Here is a 16,218-nt window from a genome sequence, read left to right as displayed (position 1 = left end):
AACCGTAAGCCCAGTGGTTAGGATGCTTACCTGGAATGTAGGAGACCTTGGATCAACTTCTCACTCTACCTAATGAGGAGAAGGATTTGAACAGGAATTCTCCAGCTCAGGTGATGCTTGTCAGCTTCCTAACCTGGGAATACGAATCCTTGCCCAACAGGGATGTGAAATGAACAGAATTATTAACACTGGTTGGTAGAAGAGGTGAAACTAGGCCTTATGGTTTCCTGGCTCCCATCACAGTGGGTCTTTCCATACGCCAAAGGGTATTTTGATGGAAGAGATGATGTTTTTGCTTGTCTTGCTTGGAGCTCTAGCTCTGTGTGTATTGTATGCATACTGTGCAGGAGGTTCAACAGGACCCTGAACACTTTGCAGTTGGAACATTCAGAAAATTGATGGGCAGTTTTAAAGTTCTGTGGTGTGTGTGGAAATGGCAATTTCCTACAGTTTATAACTTAGGTATAGTTTGCATACAAAGTTGCACCAGTTCAACTGAAGGTGCGATTATTAATACAATGTAGTTAAATTAATGAAAAACCCTGTATGGACATTCATAAGCCAGTTTTAAGCTGACTTACACCTGTTTAGTTTGTATTGGTAAATTTACAAGCATCAGCTAAACTAATATAATTGGCTTAAAACTGATAAGGTTTTGAACACAGGTTTTGAATTTGCACTGTTTAACTGAATCCATTTCAAAACCAATTTTAATTAAGCTAGTGCAAACTGTATGTAGACAAGGCCTTATCTGGAAAGAAAAGGATTAACTAGTTTTCAGATGGTTGATATAAATTTTCAAATCTATGTTTTTCAATTTAAATACATTCTTTTTATTAACTGAAGGCTATTTGAATACTTTGATGATTTAATATAGATTATGCGTAAGCACAAAAATCAAGCATTATATATACACCAAATGTGTGTGTACCCTTGTTGCAGAATAATTAAGCCCCTGATCCTGCAAATACATGTGCTCAACTTTAGTCACATGAATAGTTCCTTTGACTTTAATTAACATGAAGGTTCTTCAGTTAAACTATGCACGTGTTTAAAGATAAGCATGTAGATATGAATTTGCAGGATCGGAGCCTTAGATATTATACATTGATAACTGTTAAATATTCTGCAATATGGGGATATACCTTTCTTTACTGGCTCGAAAGCCATAGAAATGCAGAACCTTGGTTCAAAGCCTTTCTGTTCACTTGAATAAAAAAAGTCACATTCTGTTCCTTTTTATGTTTTCTGGCAATTATAGAACAACAAGCCATGTTATTTTGATATGCAATATTGTTTTCTGTATTTCAGGGAATAAATCACAAAGGGAGGAGTTGGACTCTATTCTGTTTCTTTTTGAAGTAAGTTGTCTCATTATTGTTTACTCCACAATCTTACTCTTACTCTACAAATCTTATTCTTCACTGCTTCACTTCTTGTGTAGTTGTTTATATTTGTGCAGAGTAAATTTAAAATACACAAATAAAAATGGTGGTAGTGTTTTATACCCATTTTCACAAGGGTCAGTGACTATATCAGTTGCAAGTCAGTAGAGACTCAGGCCCTGTATTTGGCTAATATTTCTTTTTAAAATAAATATTCAGAAATCAACTGTGTGTTATGGTACATGAGTACCTGGCTTGAGTAATATGCAGGTCTAAGAAATTCAAAATGAAAACAAAAGATATTTCATCTTGCAATATCATATGGAGCCTAGCTCTAGACTCCTGTGGCCTTTAATCACTATTATATATTGTATTAGTCAGTTTCTCCCAATCAGAATATAGGATTTTTTAAAAATCTCTTGACTTTAGCATTCATCAGAAAACCTGATGAAAAATATAATTGAAAATCACATTTAAATTATATTGGATCATAAATATTGTAGAAATATAAAACACACAATCTGGAGATAAATATTCTATACCTTAATTTGTACTGCTGGGGGTATTCTGTCTAATAGTGTTGTCATCTCATCTCATTCAAGGCACTGGCAGAGGCATTTATGGTGTAGAAGTGATACGCTATTTCTAAAGATATTATAAATTCTTTAACTTTCTGCAGATCAGAATTCCTTATGTACTCTTTTCATCTGTGATTTTTCTGAACACCCTTTATGTTGTGGTAGCTACGTCAGACCAAGAGAAAAATTAAATTTAACCAGCCAATCAAAACTTCTCAATTTTTTTAAGTTTGAATAAGAATGCTTCAGCACATTAAGGGATTGAGGGTTTGCTTGCTGATAGCAAGGTATGATTTATAATTAGGGATGGAACAGCTAAAAACAAGTCAGAATAACTTTGTAGGTTATCCCCTTCAATTTAAGTAATGTTTTCTGTGTACATTTCTATCTTGTTGAACCACCAGCAAATGTTTTCTTGCCCATATTGATGAAATTTAAGCTGAAATGAAAATTGAGGGAAGCACAAACTTGATTGCTTTATGTCTCCATTAGGCTTAAAGAAAGTATTCAGCAGCAGAATAAGTCGTATCTTGCATTCTAGAATTCCTTTCTCCTTTCCTCTTCAAGATTCCCCTTTCAGTTCCTGCTTCACTAAAGTTCTCTGAGTGCATCATTCTAGGACTTCAGATACCCAAAGATCCTTCACAACTCATGATATCCAATGTTAGTGTGACACTCTCTTAGAACTTCAGTGAAGTACCTGTGAAATCCCATTTCACAGAGGGAAAACAATGAAAAGCAAAAAGCCAAGTTAAAACACATACTCCTTCAAATACTGTCCCTGTGGGTGCTCCAGTGTAGGTTCATCTGCGTCCCTGTGTTGCGGTGTCTGTTCAGCCCACTGCTTCTTGCCTGACATGAGACTAGCCAGCATGCACAGGTGAAATCTCCTTAGTTTCTTCTCAACCATGCCTGGCTAGAGTTGGAGCTATAGCTGTTCATTTGTGGATCATTAACTCTTTTAGAATTGCTAATTTTTAACTTTCCTTGAAGCTTTTTTCTTTGTTACTTGGTTTGCATTTTTATTTGGCCATGGCCTAAAAAAAAAGAAAAAAATTAGAAAAAGAATAAAAGGGAGGGGGGAATCCCCTGGACAAGGGCATGTCCTGCTCCCTGGACTTGTACCCAGTTACTGATGGACACTCTCAATGCATTAGCTGCTGGTGAGAGAAGCATATTACACAAAAGTGTGGCTTGTGTCAACTACTGAAACCCAGATCCAGGAAAGAACTAAGGCTCAAACTCCTATTCAGTAGGCTCCTCAACCTCCGGAGTCCCAGTAGGAGCTCTCACCACAAGTCTTTACTTCATAGAGAGGTGACAGAGAGACACAAACCACTTATGTACGGCCTCTTAGAAAAGAACCCCATACCGAGCCCCGATTGAGTCGAAAATGGTCTCTGACTCAATCAGTATCGGCACTGAAGCCATCTAAATCTGGTACGCAGGGCACGCATGGTATGGAGCTGATGGAGCAAGTCAGACTGCCTAAAGACCCAGTAGGCATGGGCAAGGAAGCACTGGTACCATGAAAGCATGAAAAAACATAGAAGATTCATCCCTGGGAAGGCTCCATCGGTACGGATCAGCACCAGTACTGACCCCAGTGCACCATGCACTGATGAACATCGCATCTCCCACCCCTTCAGTGCAAGTCTTTTGGCACTGGTACTCACCACCAGTATTGATGCTATCCACATGTCTGGATTTCCAGTGTGTGACCGATCTTTTGGTGTCCGACACACCAGACTCACCTCTACTCAGTACTGGGTTCCCAGTGTCGAGTTCACCCAGAGACCTGGACTCACCAACATCTTCCTACTGCACACCGTCCTTCTTATTGCTGGAGTCAGAAAGTGAGCGAGAAGACAGGGTTTCCCACCACTCTTCTCACCTGCCATACGGGGCTCATTTTCACTATGGACACTAGGCTTATCGTCCCCCTGATCCACAGCCTCTCTGGTTTGGTCAACTGGGATACTAACCACCAGGCCTCTTCCCATCACAATGGCCATACTGGGAACCTTGGCAGGCTCAGAGACACCAAGCCTACCATGCCTCTAGTGTGACATACCAGCATATGAGAAGATACCCTCCTCCAGTCACTGCCTCGAGGGCTTCTGAACTCCCTGAATAGGCAAGGGAGGAAATGGAGGCTGATGTGGAGGGGAAGTCACTCCTCAAGCCCACTTCTCATTGTCATTCCTAGATGAAATGGTGATGCCCCTTTCACCATCTACAACTGATGATTTCAGACTATTTCAGGATCTGGCATAGAGAGTGGGAGAAGCCTTGCAAATACCGTTACAGGAAGTGACCGAGTCTCACCACAAGCTGGTGGACATTTTACTTTCCTCCACCTCCTCCAGATTGGCCCTCCCTATTAATAAGGCACTCCTGGACACCACCAAAGTCATATGGCAGATCCCTTCATCAGTTCCGCCAACATGCAAGTGAGCAGACAAAAAATATTGTGCCAACAAAAGACACGGCATTTCTCTTCTCCCACTCGCCTCCCAATTCGATCATTGTGGACCCAGTCAACTCGAAAGGCTGCCAACACCAGTTCAAATCCACCCCTTATGACCGGGACTGGAAACTCTTGAATCTTTTGGATGGGAAAGCATATTCCTCAGCCACCCTCCAGTTCTATGTAGCAAACTACCAAGTCTTGTTGGCAAAATATGACTACCAGAAATACTCGGTTCCTTATGGAGCAACTTCACAATTCTCCCAAAGACCAATTCAAGAAGCCCTACTGTCAGTCAGCGAAGGCCTACTGGTGACTAAATCAGTCTGAACTAGAGGCAGCTGACATGGCGGCACACTCAATTTCCATGGCCATTGGGATGAGACGGGTTTGGTGGCTTCATTTATCCAGCTTTCTAAAAGAGGTCCAAACTACCGTGGAGGACCTTCCTTTTGAAGGGACAAAACTATTCAACAAGAAGACCGATGCCTCCCTTCACACATTGAAGGATTCTAGGGCCACTCTTCTGTTTCTTGGGATCTGTACTCCTGCCTACAAAAGAAAGTATAGCCTTCAGCCACCATTCAAGTCCTGCTCATCAGAATACTCATCACAAAAATCTTACAAACTTCAGAGGAAGAAACCAGGGTTCCCTGACAAAAGTCATCGGGATCTCAGCCCACTTTCTTTCAACCCTTTACCTCAAAGTGGCAGTTTTGACAGATTGGTTGAGATGCTCATGGAACATTCTCTTCACCATCTCACGCTGGAAAACCCGACCCATCCCTTCAGAGACTCTCTCACCCTGTTCCGTAGCACAGGAGAATGAATAACCTCCAACAAATGAGTACTGGAGATCATCCAGGATGGATAAGCCATCCATTTCTCCTCCCTTCAGCCTCCCAAACACCCTTCCCCATCCTCCTTCAGGGACCCTTCTCATAAGAGTGTGCTACGCCAGGAGATAAACCATTTCCTTAGCATAGGAGCCATAGAGCCGGTGCCTGCATGTCTAAGAGGTGAAGACTTTTTTACTCTTGCTACTTCCTGATAATGAAGAAAAAGGGAGGTTGGAGACCCGTACTGGACCTCAGTGTGCTCAACAAATTTATCAAGGCGCAGAAGTTCAAGATGGTCACTCTATCAATAATTATTCGACCATTAAAGAAAGGAGATTTGGTTTTTGGCTCTCGACCTCCAAGATGCTTACTTCCACATTTTGATCATACCAAGTCTCAGAAACTACCTCAGATTTACACTAGGTCAAAACCACTACCAGTACAGAGTACTCCCTTTTGGCCTTTCATCAGCCTCCGGGGTATTCTCCAAGGTCCTTTTGGTAGTGAAGTCCACTTATGCTCTCAGGGCATCCTGATTTATCCTTACCTGGATGATTGTCTTCTCAGGGCACGTTCCTTTGCATGTTCCTTGCCAGCAAGTCACCCAGAGCACACTGAACCTGCTCCAGAATGTGTGCCTGCAAATCAATGCACAAAAATCGACATTAACACCAGTTCAAAGGCTAGAATTCATAGGGGCCGACCTCAACTCCATTCAGGCAAGGGTGCGTCTCCCACATCGTAAATTAGTCAGTTTCTCCACACTGTTAGGCTTGGTCTACGCTTACCTCTGCTATTCGGCGGCAGTCAACGGGAGTTACGCAAAGTATGCAAAGAACTTGCGTAACTCCCGTCAACTGCTGTGCTTCTCTTCTGCGCGCCGTCTTCACTGCACTGCGCTGACGGGAACCGTGTTCCCATCGACGCAGCACTACGGCACTTGCAGGGGTGGATTAATAACATCGACTTCTGGATCGACTGAGCGGGTCTTCACTGACTGCTCTGTTGACCCAGATAAGTCGATCTGGCGGCGGCGACTTTGCTGCCGTCAGTGTAGTCATAGCCTTAGAGAGAGTGCAATCCAGCACCCAAATTTTGACCAGACACTGTCTCCATTCCTGGGGCACGTGGCCACAAGCACATCAATCATAGCTCATGTCGGACTATACTTGAGATGCCTTCAAGTATGGTTCAGTTCAGCTTGCAAACCGAACAGAGACAGCATAAACAATCTACTATCAATGCCTAGGAAGATCAAGTAATCCTTGGACTGGTGGAAAGACCCAGTGAACGTATGTACGGGAATCCCATTTGTTCAGTCTTCCCCATCATTCGGGTTTGGCGCGCATCTCAGTGGTCTCACAGGGCAGGGCAAATGGTCTCCATCCAAGAAGTGCCTTCACATCAACCTGATCAAACTCAGAACAGTCAGAAACACGTGTGCCCACTTCCTCCCACTCATCAAAGACACACACACAAATGTCATGACGGACAATGTGGTCTGCACAAATTATATAAACTGACAGGAAGGCACCAGATCACATTCCCTGTGCATGGAAGCACTAAAGCTATGGCACTGGTGCATTTCCCACAATGTCATAACATCAGCAGCCTACCTATCGGGAGTACACAACATGATGGCAGACAATCTCAGCCACAAATTCTCACTTGAGCATGAATGGGAAATAAATTCAGTGGTCCTATATGACACATTCTGACAATGGGTGACAATGATAGCAGACCTGTTTGCTACTTACCAGAACAGTACTGCTCCAGAGTGGGGATCAGATGACATTCCATGGGGGACGTTCTTCTCCTTCCCTGAGACAAAGATCTTCTTTATGCCTTTCCTCATTACTTCTCATTCTGAAAGTCCTGTTGAAAATGAAAAGAGAAAAAGCTACATCATACTGATTGCTCCCACCTGGCCCAGGCAGACATGGTACTCTTTACCAGTCACAGCTGACTTTATGTCATCACTCCTTACCTACTATCGCAGAAAGAAGGGCGTGTTCTCTCCATCCCAACCTGCAGATTCTGTGGCTCAAAGCCTTGCTTCTTCATGGTTCCAGAACATAGAGACATCTTGCTCTGAGGAGGTGTACTGGAAGTATTATTACATAGTAGGAAAGGAGATATTCATCGCACCCACTTACAGAAGTGGAAAAGATTTCAAATCTGGTGTCAACCCAAAGGCATCAACCTGAATGCAGCTACCCTACTTGTGGTCTTGGACTACCTGTTGACTCTCAAGAAATCGAGTCTATTTGCTTGCTAAAGCTTCACCTAGCAGCGTTTGATATTCATTCTTCTCCCATCCAATCATGAAGAGGTTCTCAAAGGCATAGCAAACCTCTTTTCCCCAACCCAGACTTCCTACTCCTCAATGGGATTTCAACCTAGTGTTAAAAGAACTTATTAGACTGCCATTTGAACCCATGGCCACTTGTTCATTAACTCACCTTTCAGTGAAGACGGCGTTCCTGATCACCATTGCCTCAGCAAGAAGGATAGGAGAGAGAGTGACTCCAATGGTGCATGACTCCTTAATTGTGTTCTTCCCTGACTGTCACTCTTAGATCACATCCGAAGTTCACTGTCAAGGTGACTTCTGCATTTTATGTAAATCAGCTTATTCAGCTTCCAACCTACTATCCTGAACTTAATCAGGATAATAGGGAAGCCATCCTCAATACGCTTAACATGAGCAGTTTGTTGGCCTTCTATTTGGACAGAAAAAGGTCTTTCAGAAAATCTCCAAGACTCTCTCTTGCAGATAGGTCAAAAGTTACATTAATTTCAGCTCAAACACTCTCCAAATGAATCTCTAACTGTATCAAGCTCTGTTACTAGATGAGTAATGTAACATCCCCATCTTCAATACGAGTGCACTCTTCTGTTGCCTTCTCCAAGGACATCTCTATATCAGAAATCTGCAGAGCAGCTACCTGGGCATCTGCTCATACCTTTGCAGAATATTACGCCATCCTGGGAGACTCGGCTGCAGATGCCAGATTTGATGCCACGGTGTTATTCATAACATACTCGACTCTGAAGCCCCAGTCTCTAGTGGTAGGCACTGCTCAAGAGTCACCTACAGTGGAGCATCCATAGGGACACATCTCGAAAAAGACTGTTATTGCACAAGATGAGTAACTGTGGTTCTTTGAGATGTGTCCCCCTATCGATGCTCCATGACCTGCCCTTCTCCCCTCTGCTTTGGAGTTCTTGTCATTGATTCTGTGGTAGAGAAGGTTTGCCCACACATGTTGGCTAGCCTCGTGGCAGGTAAGGAGCAGTTCATTGCAGACATTGCAATGAAAGTTCTCCAATCAGCAGCGCAAGGATGCAGGCACACCTACAGTAGAGAATGCATAGGGGGATACATCTTGAAGAACCATCGTTACTGCCAAGGTGAGTAACTTCATCCTGAGCTGAAGGTGCCCTTCAGCCTAGCTAGTGGAGGCTTTCAATACAAATCTGAGTGCAGTTATACTCTTAAGTTTGTGTATGAGAACAAAAAATTTTGCTACGCATTTCTAAAGCTTCCACCATCACGGTATTTGGAGTTCCACATTGTGTCTCAGGCCTTCTCTATAGTAGAGAAACTTAACATGGTCAGTAATATTTGTTCCCCCTTACTCAGTTGAAAGGTACAACACGTCCACATACAAGTGATTTAGCTCTAAGGAACATTTCACACACACTGTTTTGGGGGCTAATGAACAACTGATTTTGTTGTTCCTGCCTCCACTGTTTGTTTCTGTGAGACAGCTCCTCTATCCACACTGTTACCTGCCAGCAAAGGGGAGGGAATGCCAAAAGTGGTGCTACCAGCTCTGCTTCACAAATGCCTCAGTTGGCAAACCACCTATGGTTCCCCACCTAAAAGTCTCTTTTCTGCCCCCCCTATCATCTCCCCCTTTTTCCTCTCCGTTGACTTCTACCAGTCCCACCCCCACTCATAGCCTCAGTTCGTGAAAAAATTCTGATGCACCAGCAGAGAGGAATGTAGTGGAGGAAGATAAGCTCTTCCCCAGAGTAATGCTCCTTGGCCACCACCCTGCATTTTCCACCCCTTAGAAATGTCCCTTATTCTTCACTAGTGCCACCCTAGTCCTTAGCCAGCAGACCAGTTGTGGTTCATTAGCTGGTGGGGCTATTGGCAGAGGTGTGTCATTTCCTTCAGAGGAGTATGGCTGGGAGGGGCCCAAGACAATATAGCTATGCTGTCCACTCCTTCCCCACCCCACATTTCTATCCCCCACAAGACTTGGGGAAGGTACCTAGAGAAAGACCTAACAAATAATTGAATCCTGACACCCCTCTGTGGTATAGATATGAATACTTAAGACATTTGAAATCAAATGTTTAAAGGCAATGCCAATGTAGGTGCCTGGTAGAAAGATAACTGATTATCATGCCTAATGTGGATGCACTGAATTGTTTGTTTCAGTTGGGTGCAGAAAATGACTAATTACAAACTGTTCAGCTCTCCATTTCAGACAAAGCATTGATAACAACTGGATCTAACTCTTGCACTTCACACACATGCACACCACGCGTGCACACACACACACAAGTGGTTTTCCAATAGCCCTGCAAAGTCAAGTTGAGATTTAAAAGTCAGCATGTGTCTATCAGTCTTGCACATAACCTTCTGAAAGAGAGACTATATTTGGAACTTAGCTAACAATTTTAATGACACTGCAAACCACTAAAGAACAGTGTACACTTTCCTGTAGTTTATATTGATTCTGCGGTGCTAATGAGTTTAAAAAATATATATATATATTTATATAGCTCTCTCTCTCTCTTTTTAACTGAAGGAAACATATCATTTGAAATTCACACAGATCAAGTCTTCTGTTTTTTTTAAATAGTTGCAGTTATGATTTGAAATGGAACACTAGCATTCTGGGGTTGTCCCTACGTTAGACAAGGCAATTTATATTTTAATATATCATTTAACATCTCTTTCTAGTGTGAACATAGCCTCAGAGGGTGAAGGCAAGTGAGGAAAAATCATGTGAGGGTACTGACATTGCTGAAGGGAGGGGGGAAATGGGGTGCTTGATATTTATTTGAAAATGCCTCTCAACTGTTGGTATGGGAGGAAAGAGGAAATTCTGATTTTTGAGTTTTGATAAGAATGGCTAGTTTACACTAGATTTATTGTTTGTATCGTGGTAGCATTTAGGAGCCCCATTCATGGTCAAGGACTGTGCAAGAAAATGTACAAATACTTAACAAAAGACTGTCTTAAGGCTCTGAGATCGATCCATGGAGACCAATGAGAGAGGAAGAAGTTTTGAGGGTTTGGCTGGGTGAAAAGTACTTTGGTGGGCCAAAAAAGAGAGTTTTAATGACTGACTGTAAACAGCATGCACCAGTAGCTTTAAGATGTGATTTACTGTCTTCTCAATTCCTGGAATATGGATAAGATCCTGGATTAAAAACACTCTCAAATCTACTAAGATCTCCTTTTTCTGGGACTTCAGGTGAAGAGACAACATACGCACTGCGTATTCACTTCAAGACAGTGAAAAGAGACGAAAATATAACTGTATAAAGTAGTCCATGATCAAGGTTGGGCATGCTGAATTCTTTATAAAATCAGAGGAAGCCCATACTTCATTTGATATAGGCTGTGTCACAGGAGGAATTGGAATGACCCTTCTTGTTCTGGAATTAAAATGCATTCTCAAATCAATCTATCCTACTCTCTGCTTCTTGGTCAGAAGTGGAATGTCCACCAGCTGTTTGACTTGCTTGGATTTATTTTTTGATGGAACTATGATCTACATATATCTTATTCAAAAATTCTATTTGTAATTCAGGTCTGTGTATGCTAATGCGGGCACTACTATGGCTCAGCTATGGCAGTGCAGCTGTGCTGCTGTAGCAACATCATGTAGATGCTTCCTATGGCGATGGAAGGGGGTTTTTCATTGACCTAGCTGTGTCTATACCAGGAGTTACGTTGGCATGTTCAAGGGTGTGAATCTTAACAGTTGTAGATCCTGAGCCAGTCAGGTGGGCCCATTGAGGTTGACAGTTTGAACTTCAGCTCTGAGTTAGAAGCTACAGAATCTGCTTCCTCATTTCCCACTTCCTAAAAGATCGTCCCTCCTCTTCTTAAGTATTTAACAGGGAGGCAGCTCGCCACCCGCTGAAGATCTGCAGCTTTGAGTGGAAGTACAATCGCAAAACAAGCTAATGTGGAGAATAACTGCTGGAAGTCTGTCTAAGTGATACACAATTATTTCTCTTGGAACTAAAGTTGTCCAAACAGTATTAAAACTAAACTCCCAGCTCTGAAAAATATTTAAAATTGTCCAATTAGGTCAGAGGGTGAATGCACTGTGGAAGCTGCAGTTGGTGCAGTCCTGTCCTGAATCTTCACTTCTTAAATCAAGCAGCTAGAAAAGAGACCATAAGAAATGACTATTTAGTGTAGAAATAATATGAGAATAAAGAGTTCCTGAATATTTTGGAATAAAGGAAATCTACTCTGCTGGTGCAAAGCTTTTTAAGATATACTGAATTTAAACCAGAAGTGGTTATTGTTGGAGCTCCAAGCCTGATTTTTACCTCTCTTGCTCCCACCTCACCCCCCTCAAAAGGAAATTGTCCTAGAGATGTAATTAAGATGCACTTACTATCAGCGTGACTCATAAGAGAGGTAAGAGCAAAAGAAAACTTTTTATCTAGTGGCATAAAATAAGTCTTTGAATACGTCAGTGAAATTTTGAGTTAGAGAAGCAATGGAAGAACTAAGGCAAAGAACAAAAATCTAAATTGGATTTTCCCTGTAAACTCATTTTACCTATCGCAGCAAGATTTTCATTGAGTGAAATCTAAAAGGAGAAATGGTGCTTCGTTCTCTGGGACTGCACAAGGAAGACGGAGCTAAAACACAAGGAGATGATTCTGAGGAGAATTGAAAGGGCTGACAGTGGCAGACAGCCAAGTTAGAGGGAGAAAAAATCCTTGAAGACAAAGAAATAGGGTAAGGATTCAGCCCTGTAGGCAGCAGTGAAAGAAGAAGAAGAGTCTTGAAGCAAGGGTCTGAATGTGTTGATACTTCCTTTTTAGAAACATTCAGAATCATATAATAATGTATTATGCTGTAATGAATTAAGGATAAAATTTAGAAAAAGTGCCTGTCCCATTGACTTTCAATGAGATTTAGGCTTGTAAGTGATGTCTAGGCTTAAAAATTAAATCAACCAAGGTATGTTGCTTAGAGCTGTGAAAAATTTCACACCGTGAGTGCCATAGTTAGGTCAGCCTGTAACACACTACTGTCGCTACAGCTTGGTCGATTGGAAGATTCTTCTGTTGATACAGCTGCTGCCTCTCTGAGAGGTAGATTAACTACGTTTATGGGAAAAACTCCTTCCATCTATGTAGGAAGTATAAGACTTCACTTTTGTACAGTCTTTAAATTAAGAACATAAGAACAGCCATACTGGGTCTGACAATGGTCCATGTAGCCCACCTGTCTTCCAACAGTGGCCAATGCCAGATCCTTCAGAAGGAATGAACAGAACAGGGCTATTATGAAGTGATTCATCCTCTGTCATCCAGTACCAGCTTCTAGGTGTTAGAGCATGGAATTGCATCCCTGATCATCCTGGCTAATAGCCGTTGATGGACCTATCCTCCATGAACTTACCTAATTCTTTTTTGAACCCAGTTATTCTTTTGGCCTTCGCAACATTCCCTGACAATGAATTCCACTGGTTGACTGTTGAGTGATGAAGTACTTCTTTCTGTTTGTTTTAAACCTGCTGCCTATTAATTTCATTTAGTGACCTCTGGTTCTTGTGTTATGTGAAGGGATAAAACTTCCGTATTCACTTTATCTACCTCATTCATGATTTTATAGACTTCTATCATATCTCCTTTTAATTGTGTTTTCCAAACTGAACCGTCCCAGTCTTTTTAATGTCTCATCATATGGAAGCTGTTCCATTCCCTTAATCATTTTTGTTGCCTTCTCTGTACCTTTTCCAATGCTAATATATCTTTTTTGAGATGGGGCAACCAGAACTGTACGCAGTATTCAAGGTGTGGGAGTACCATGGATTTATATAGTGGTATTGTTATATTTTTTGTCTTATTATCTATCCCTTGGTTCCTAACATGGTTAGCTTTTTTGACTTCCATTGCAAGTTGAGCAGATGTTTTCTCAATAACTCCAGGATCTCTTTCTTGAATGGTTACAGCTAATTTAGATCTCATCATTTTGTATATATATTTGGGATTGTTTTCCAATATGCATTATTTTGCATTACTTTGCATTCGTCAACACTGCATTTTATCTGCCGTTTTGTTGCCCAGTCACCCAGTTTTGTGAGATCCTTTTGTAACTCTTCGCAGTATGCTTTGGACTTAACTATCTTGAGTAATTTTATATCACCTGCAAATTTTGCCAGCTCACTGTTTACCGCTTTGTCCAGATCATTTACGTATATGTTGAACAGGACTGGGCCCCAGTACAGATCCCTAGGGACACCACTGTTTATGTCTTTACATTCTGAAAACTGACCATTTATTGCTACCCTTTGTTTCTTGTCTTTAATCAATTACTGATGCAGGTGAGGACTTTCCCTTTTATTCCAAGACTGCTTACTTTGCATAAGAGGCTCTTAAGTAAAGTAGGCAGTCATGGGATAGGTGGAAAGGCTGCTTAAGCAAAATAAATTCTATTACATATTGGCTGTTTCTGAGGGGTAATGTGGATGCTTAAAAATGTGTAAATCAAGGCACTAATAATGGAGAATGTGTGTCCTGGCAAGAACAGATGGAGTCCTCCTCTTCCATGTTAATAAGAAACCTCAAAAGAGTTTAAATTACTAGACTTACTATAAGAGGTATTTAGCCTGTACTCATTTTTTCTTATTCAGGCAGCCATTTTGACAGCAATACTTGGTTTTGATCCAAAGAAAATACAAGAAATTGGGAGATGTCTGTTTGGGTGTATGAGTGTTAAATGCCGGGCTCAACTGTTGGTATGTCTGGATCTGTTTTACTAAACTCAGTGGAGCACCTTGTTCTATATCTAGCAGCAAACACCCAATCAGCTCTTGGGTCCATGGGCCCTGCCTTTCACAGTGGGTATGGAAGACAGATTAACCAAATAATTTAATTAAAACTATTCTAGTTTGAGCAAAAATTAAGAACAATGGAACTGGATGGGTAAGATTATTTCAGGGATAATTTTAATTTGGTTAGAGCTGTTGTCTACGTGCATTTGGGTGGGAGCAAACATCACTACTGGAGTAGATAAACCTCAACTGTATAAACAGAAAATGAAAGTGCTCTTAATGTACTCGAGAGGCCATATCACACAACATAATCCTAGTCTGCCCCTGAAATCCCAGATTGCAGTGGCTGTCTAAAATTAGGTTTCTAAATCCATTCGTAGCTACCTAAGTAGATGGCCTGATTTTCAAAAGTGCTAAGCGTATAGCAGCTACCATTGATTCCCCTGTTTTAGTCTTATTAGTTTCGCTAAAAAAAGCAACTTTAATACCCCAATTTCTCTTTATTTGATGTTAGTCCAAAAGTGAATTTTTATCTTCAGCTGAGTACTACTTCTCCAATGCTGACTTTACACTCAAGATGGCATTAGTAATGGGGATTATTTTCTAGAACCAGAAAGAAAAGAAAACCCTTCAATACAAAAGTTAAAATGAAATTTAATTAAGATTGTTCTCAACTCCTGCATTATGACCTTCCTTTTTACAAAGCAAGGGTCAGTGGGGCGCTCATCTTTACTCTTACATGCATCTATATTTTAATTGCCAATAAACTAGGATTATAAACAATTACAAAAACTCTTCTTCATGTTAATGTGTGTCTGTAATCTTAAAAAAAAAAAATGAAATGACAGTCTGGACAATCTGGAATTTTCAGTCTCCTCTTATCTTTTGACTTTTATAGTCCAGATTTTTGTGTTTTTTTCCCCTAATTTGCAAACCTCAGTTTCAACCTGTAATCTGAAAATCAAGCTGTTTTCAGCTATTTATGTTAACACTAGTAAAAGAATCTGCAGTGGGAATTTAGCTGACTATTAAGTTTATGCATGAGGCAGAACAGATTCCTTTTAGCTGTTCTATAGCTGTATTAGCTCTGCAATGGCAACAGCAGGAAAAACTTTTTCCCCCAGAAGAGGAAGAAGGAGGTAGTGTGGTTTAAATGACCGAGCAAGGCATCAGAATGTAGTTGGTCCTTGAGTTTTAATCCCAGCTCTACTATTAATTTACTCTATGGTCTTGGGCAAGTAATTCTGTGTCTATTTTTCAATTAAAAAACCAAAGCTGATATCTACCAGGTAGGGTATGTAAGTATGTAATGTTTTCACATTAATTTTCAAAATGTAAGTCACTATATAGGTGACTAATAGTAAAAAAAAATACTTGAAAACACACAGCACAAAATATACTACATAAAAGGAAAAAATATTGTGAAGTAACTTTTGTGAACAGCATTAGTTCCTGATTCAGCAAATTGTTTAAGCATGTGTTTAAATCTCATGGTTGTGTTTTGCTGAATAAAATGGATTTAAAGCCATACTTAATTTTAAAGATGTGCTTATGTACTTTACTGAAACAAGGCTTTAAAGGCTTGAATGAGTATCAAAAACTTTGAATGCTAATGGAAGTCAGAGGATGTAGGTGGAGATGACTTACTGAGATGTTTACCATTCAAGAACATTATATAATCATCAGCAGCACGAGGAAGAGGAAACCACAGATAAGATATTTCCATAAAACTAGGCGTGAATGTTTATCTGTTGGAAATAAGATAACCCATTATACTAGTAGGTTTATCACTCTTTGTTACACTATTAGTAACTTCACACAAAGGAGAATGGTCCTTTGGAAGGGGCTCTTAACTCATACACCAAATATACCTCAGTATGAATATAGGAC

The 16,218-nt window shown here is 40.9% G+C and overlaps 1 protein-coding gene across 7 annotated transcripts in view; it reads left to right on the top strand.

Moving 5' to 3' along the window:
* The window catches only part of RALGAPA2 (Ral GTPase activating protein catalytic subunit alpha 2), a 346,401-nt gene that overhangs the window by 18,735 nt on the left and 311,448 nt on the right, over positions 1-16,218 (top strand). For all 7 annotated transcript variants that reach the window (XR_010917130.1, XM_067532894.1, XM_067532900.1 and 4 more), the window contains exon 3: positions 1,312-1,361. Coding sequence is in view for 6 of the 7 variants with exons in the window: in XM_067532894.1 (XP_067388995.1) it covers positions 1,312-1,361 (50 nt within the window). In the remaining variant the exon portion in view is untranslated. The remainder of the gene's footprint in view (positions 1-1,311; positions 1,362-16,218) is intronic.

The sequence above is a fragment of the Emydura macquarii genome, unplaced genomic scaffold (assembly GCF_026122565.2).
Source record: "Emydura macquarii macquarii isolate MOO-44397 ecotype Brisbane River unplaced genomic scaffold, CSIRO-AGI_Emac_v2 contig_3305, whole genome shotgun sequence".
Lineage (NCBI taxonomy): Eukaryota > Metazoa > Chordata > Testudines > Chelidae > Emydura > Emydura macquarii.
The sequence above is the reverse complement of the archived record's forward strand: the minus strand, read 5'-3'. Positions and strand labels throughout refer to the sequence as shown.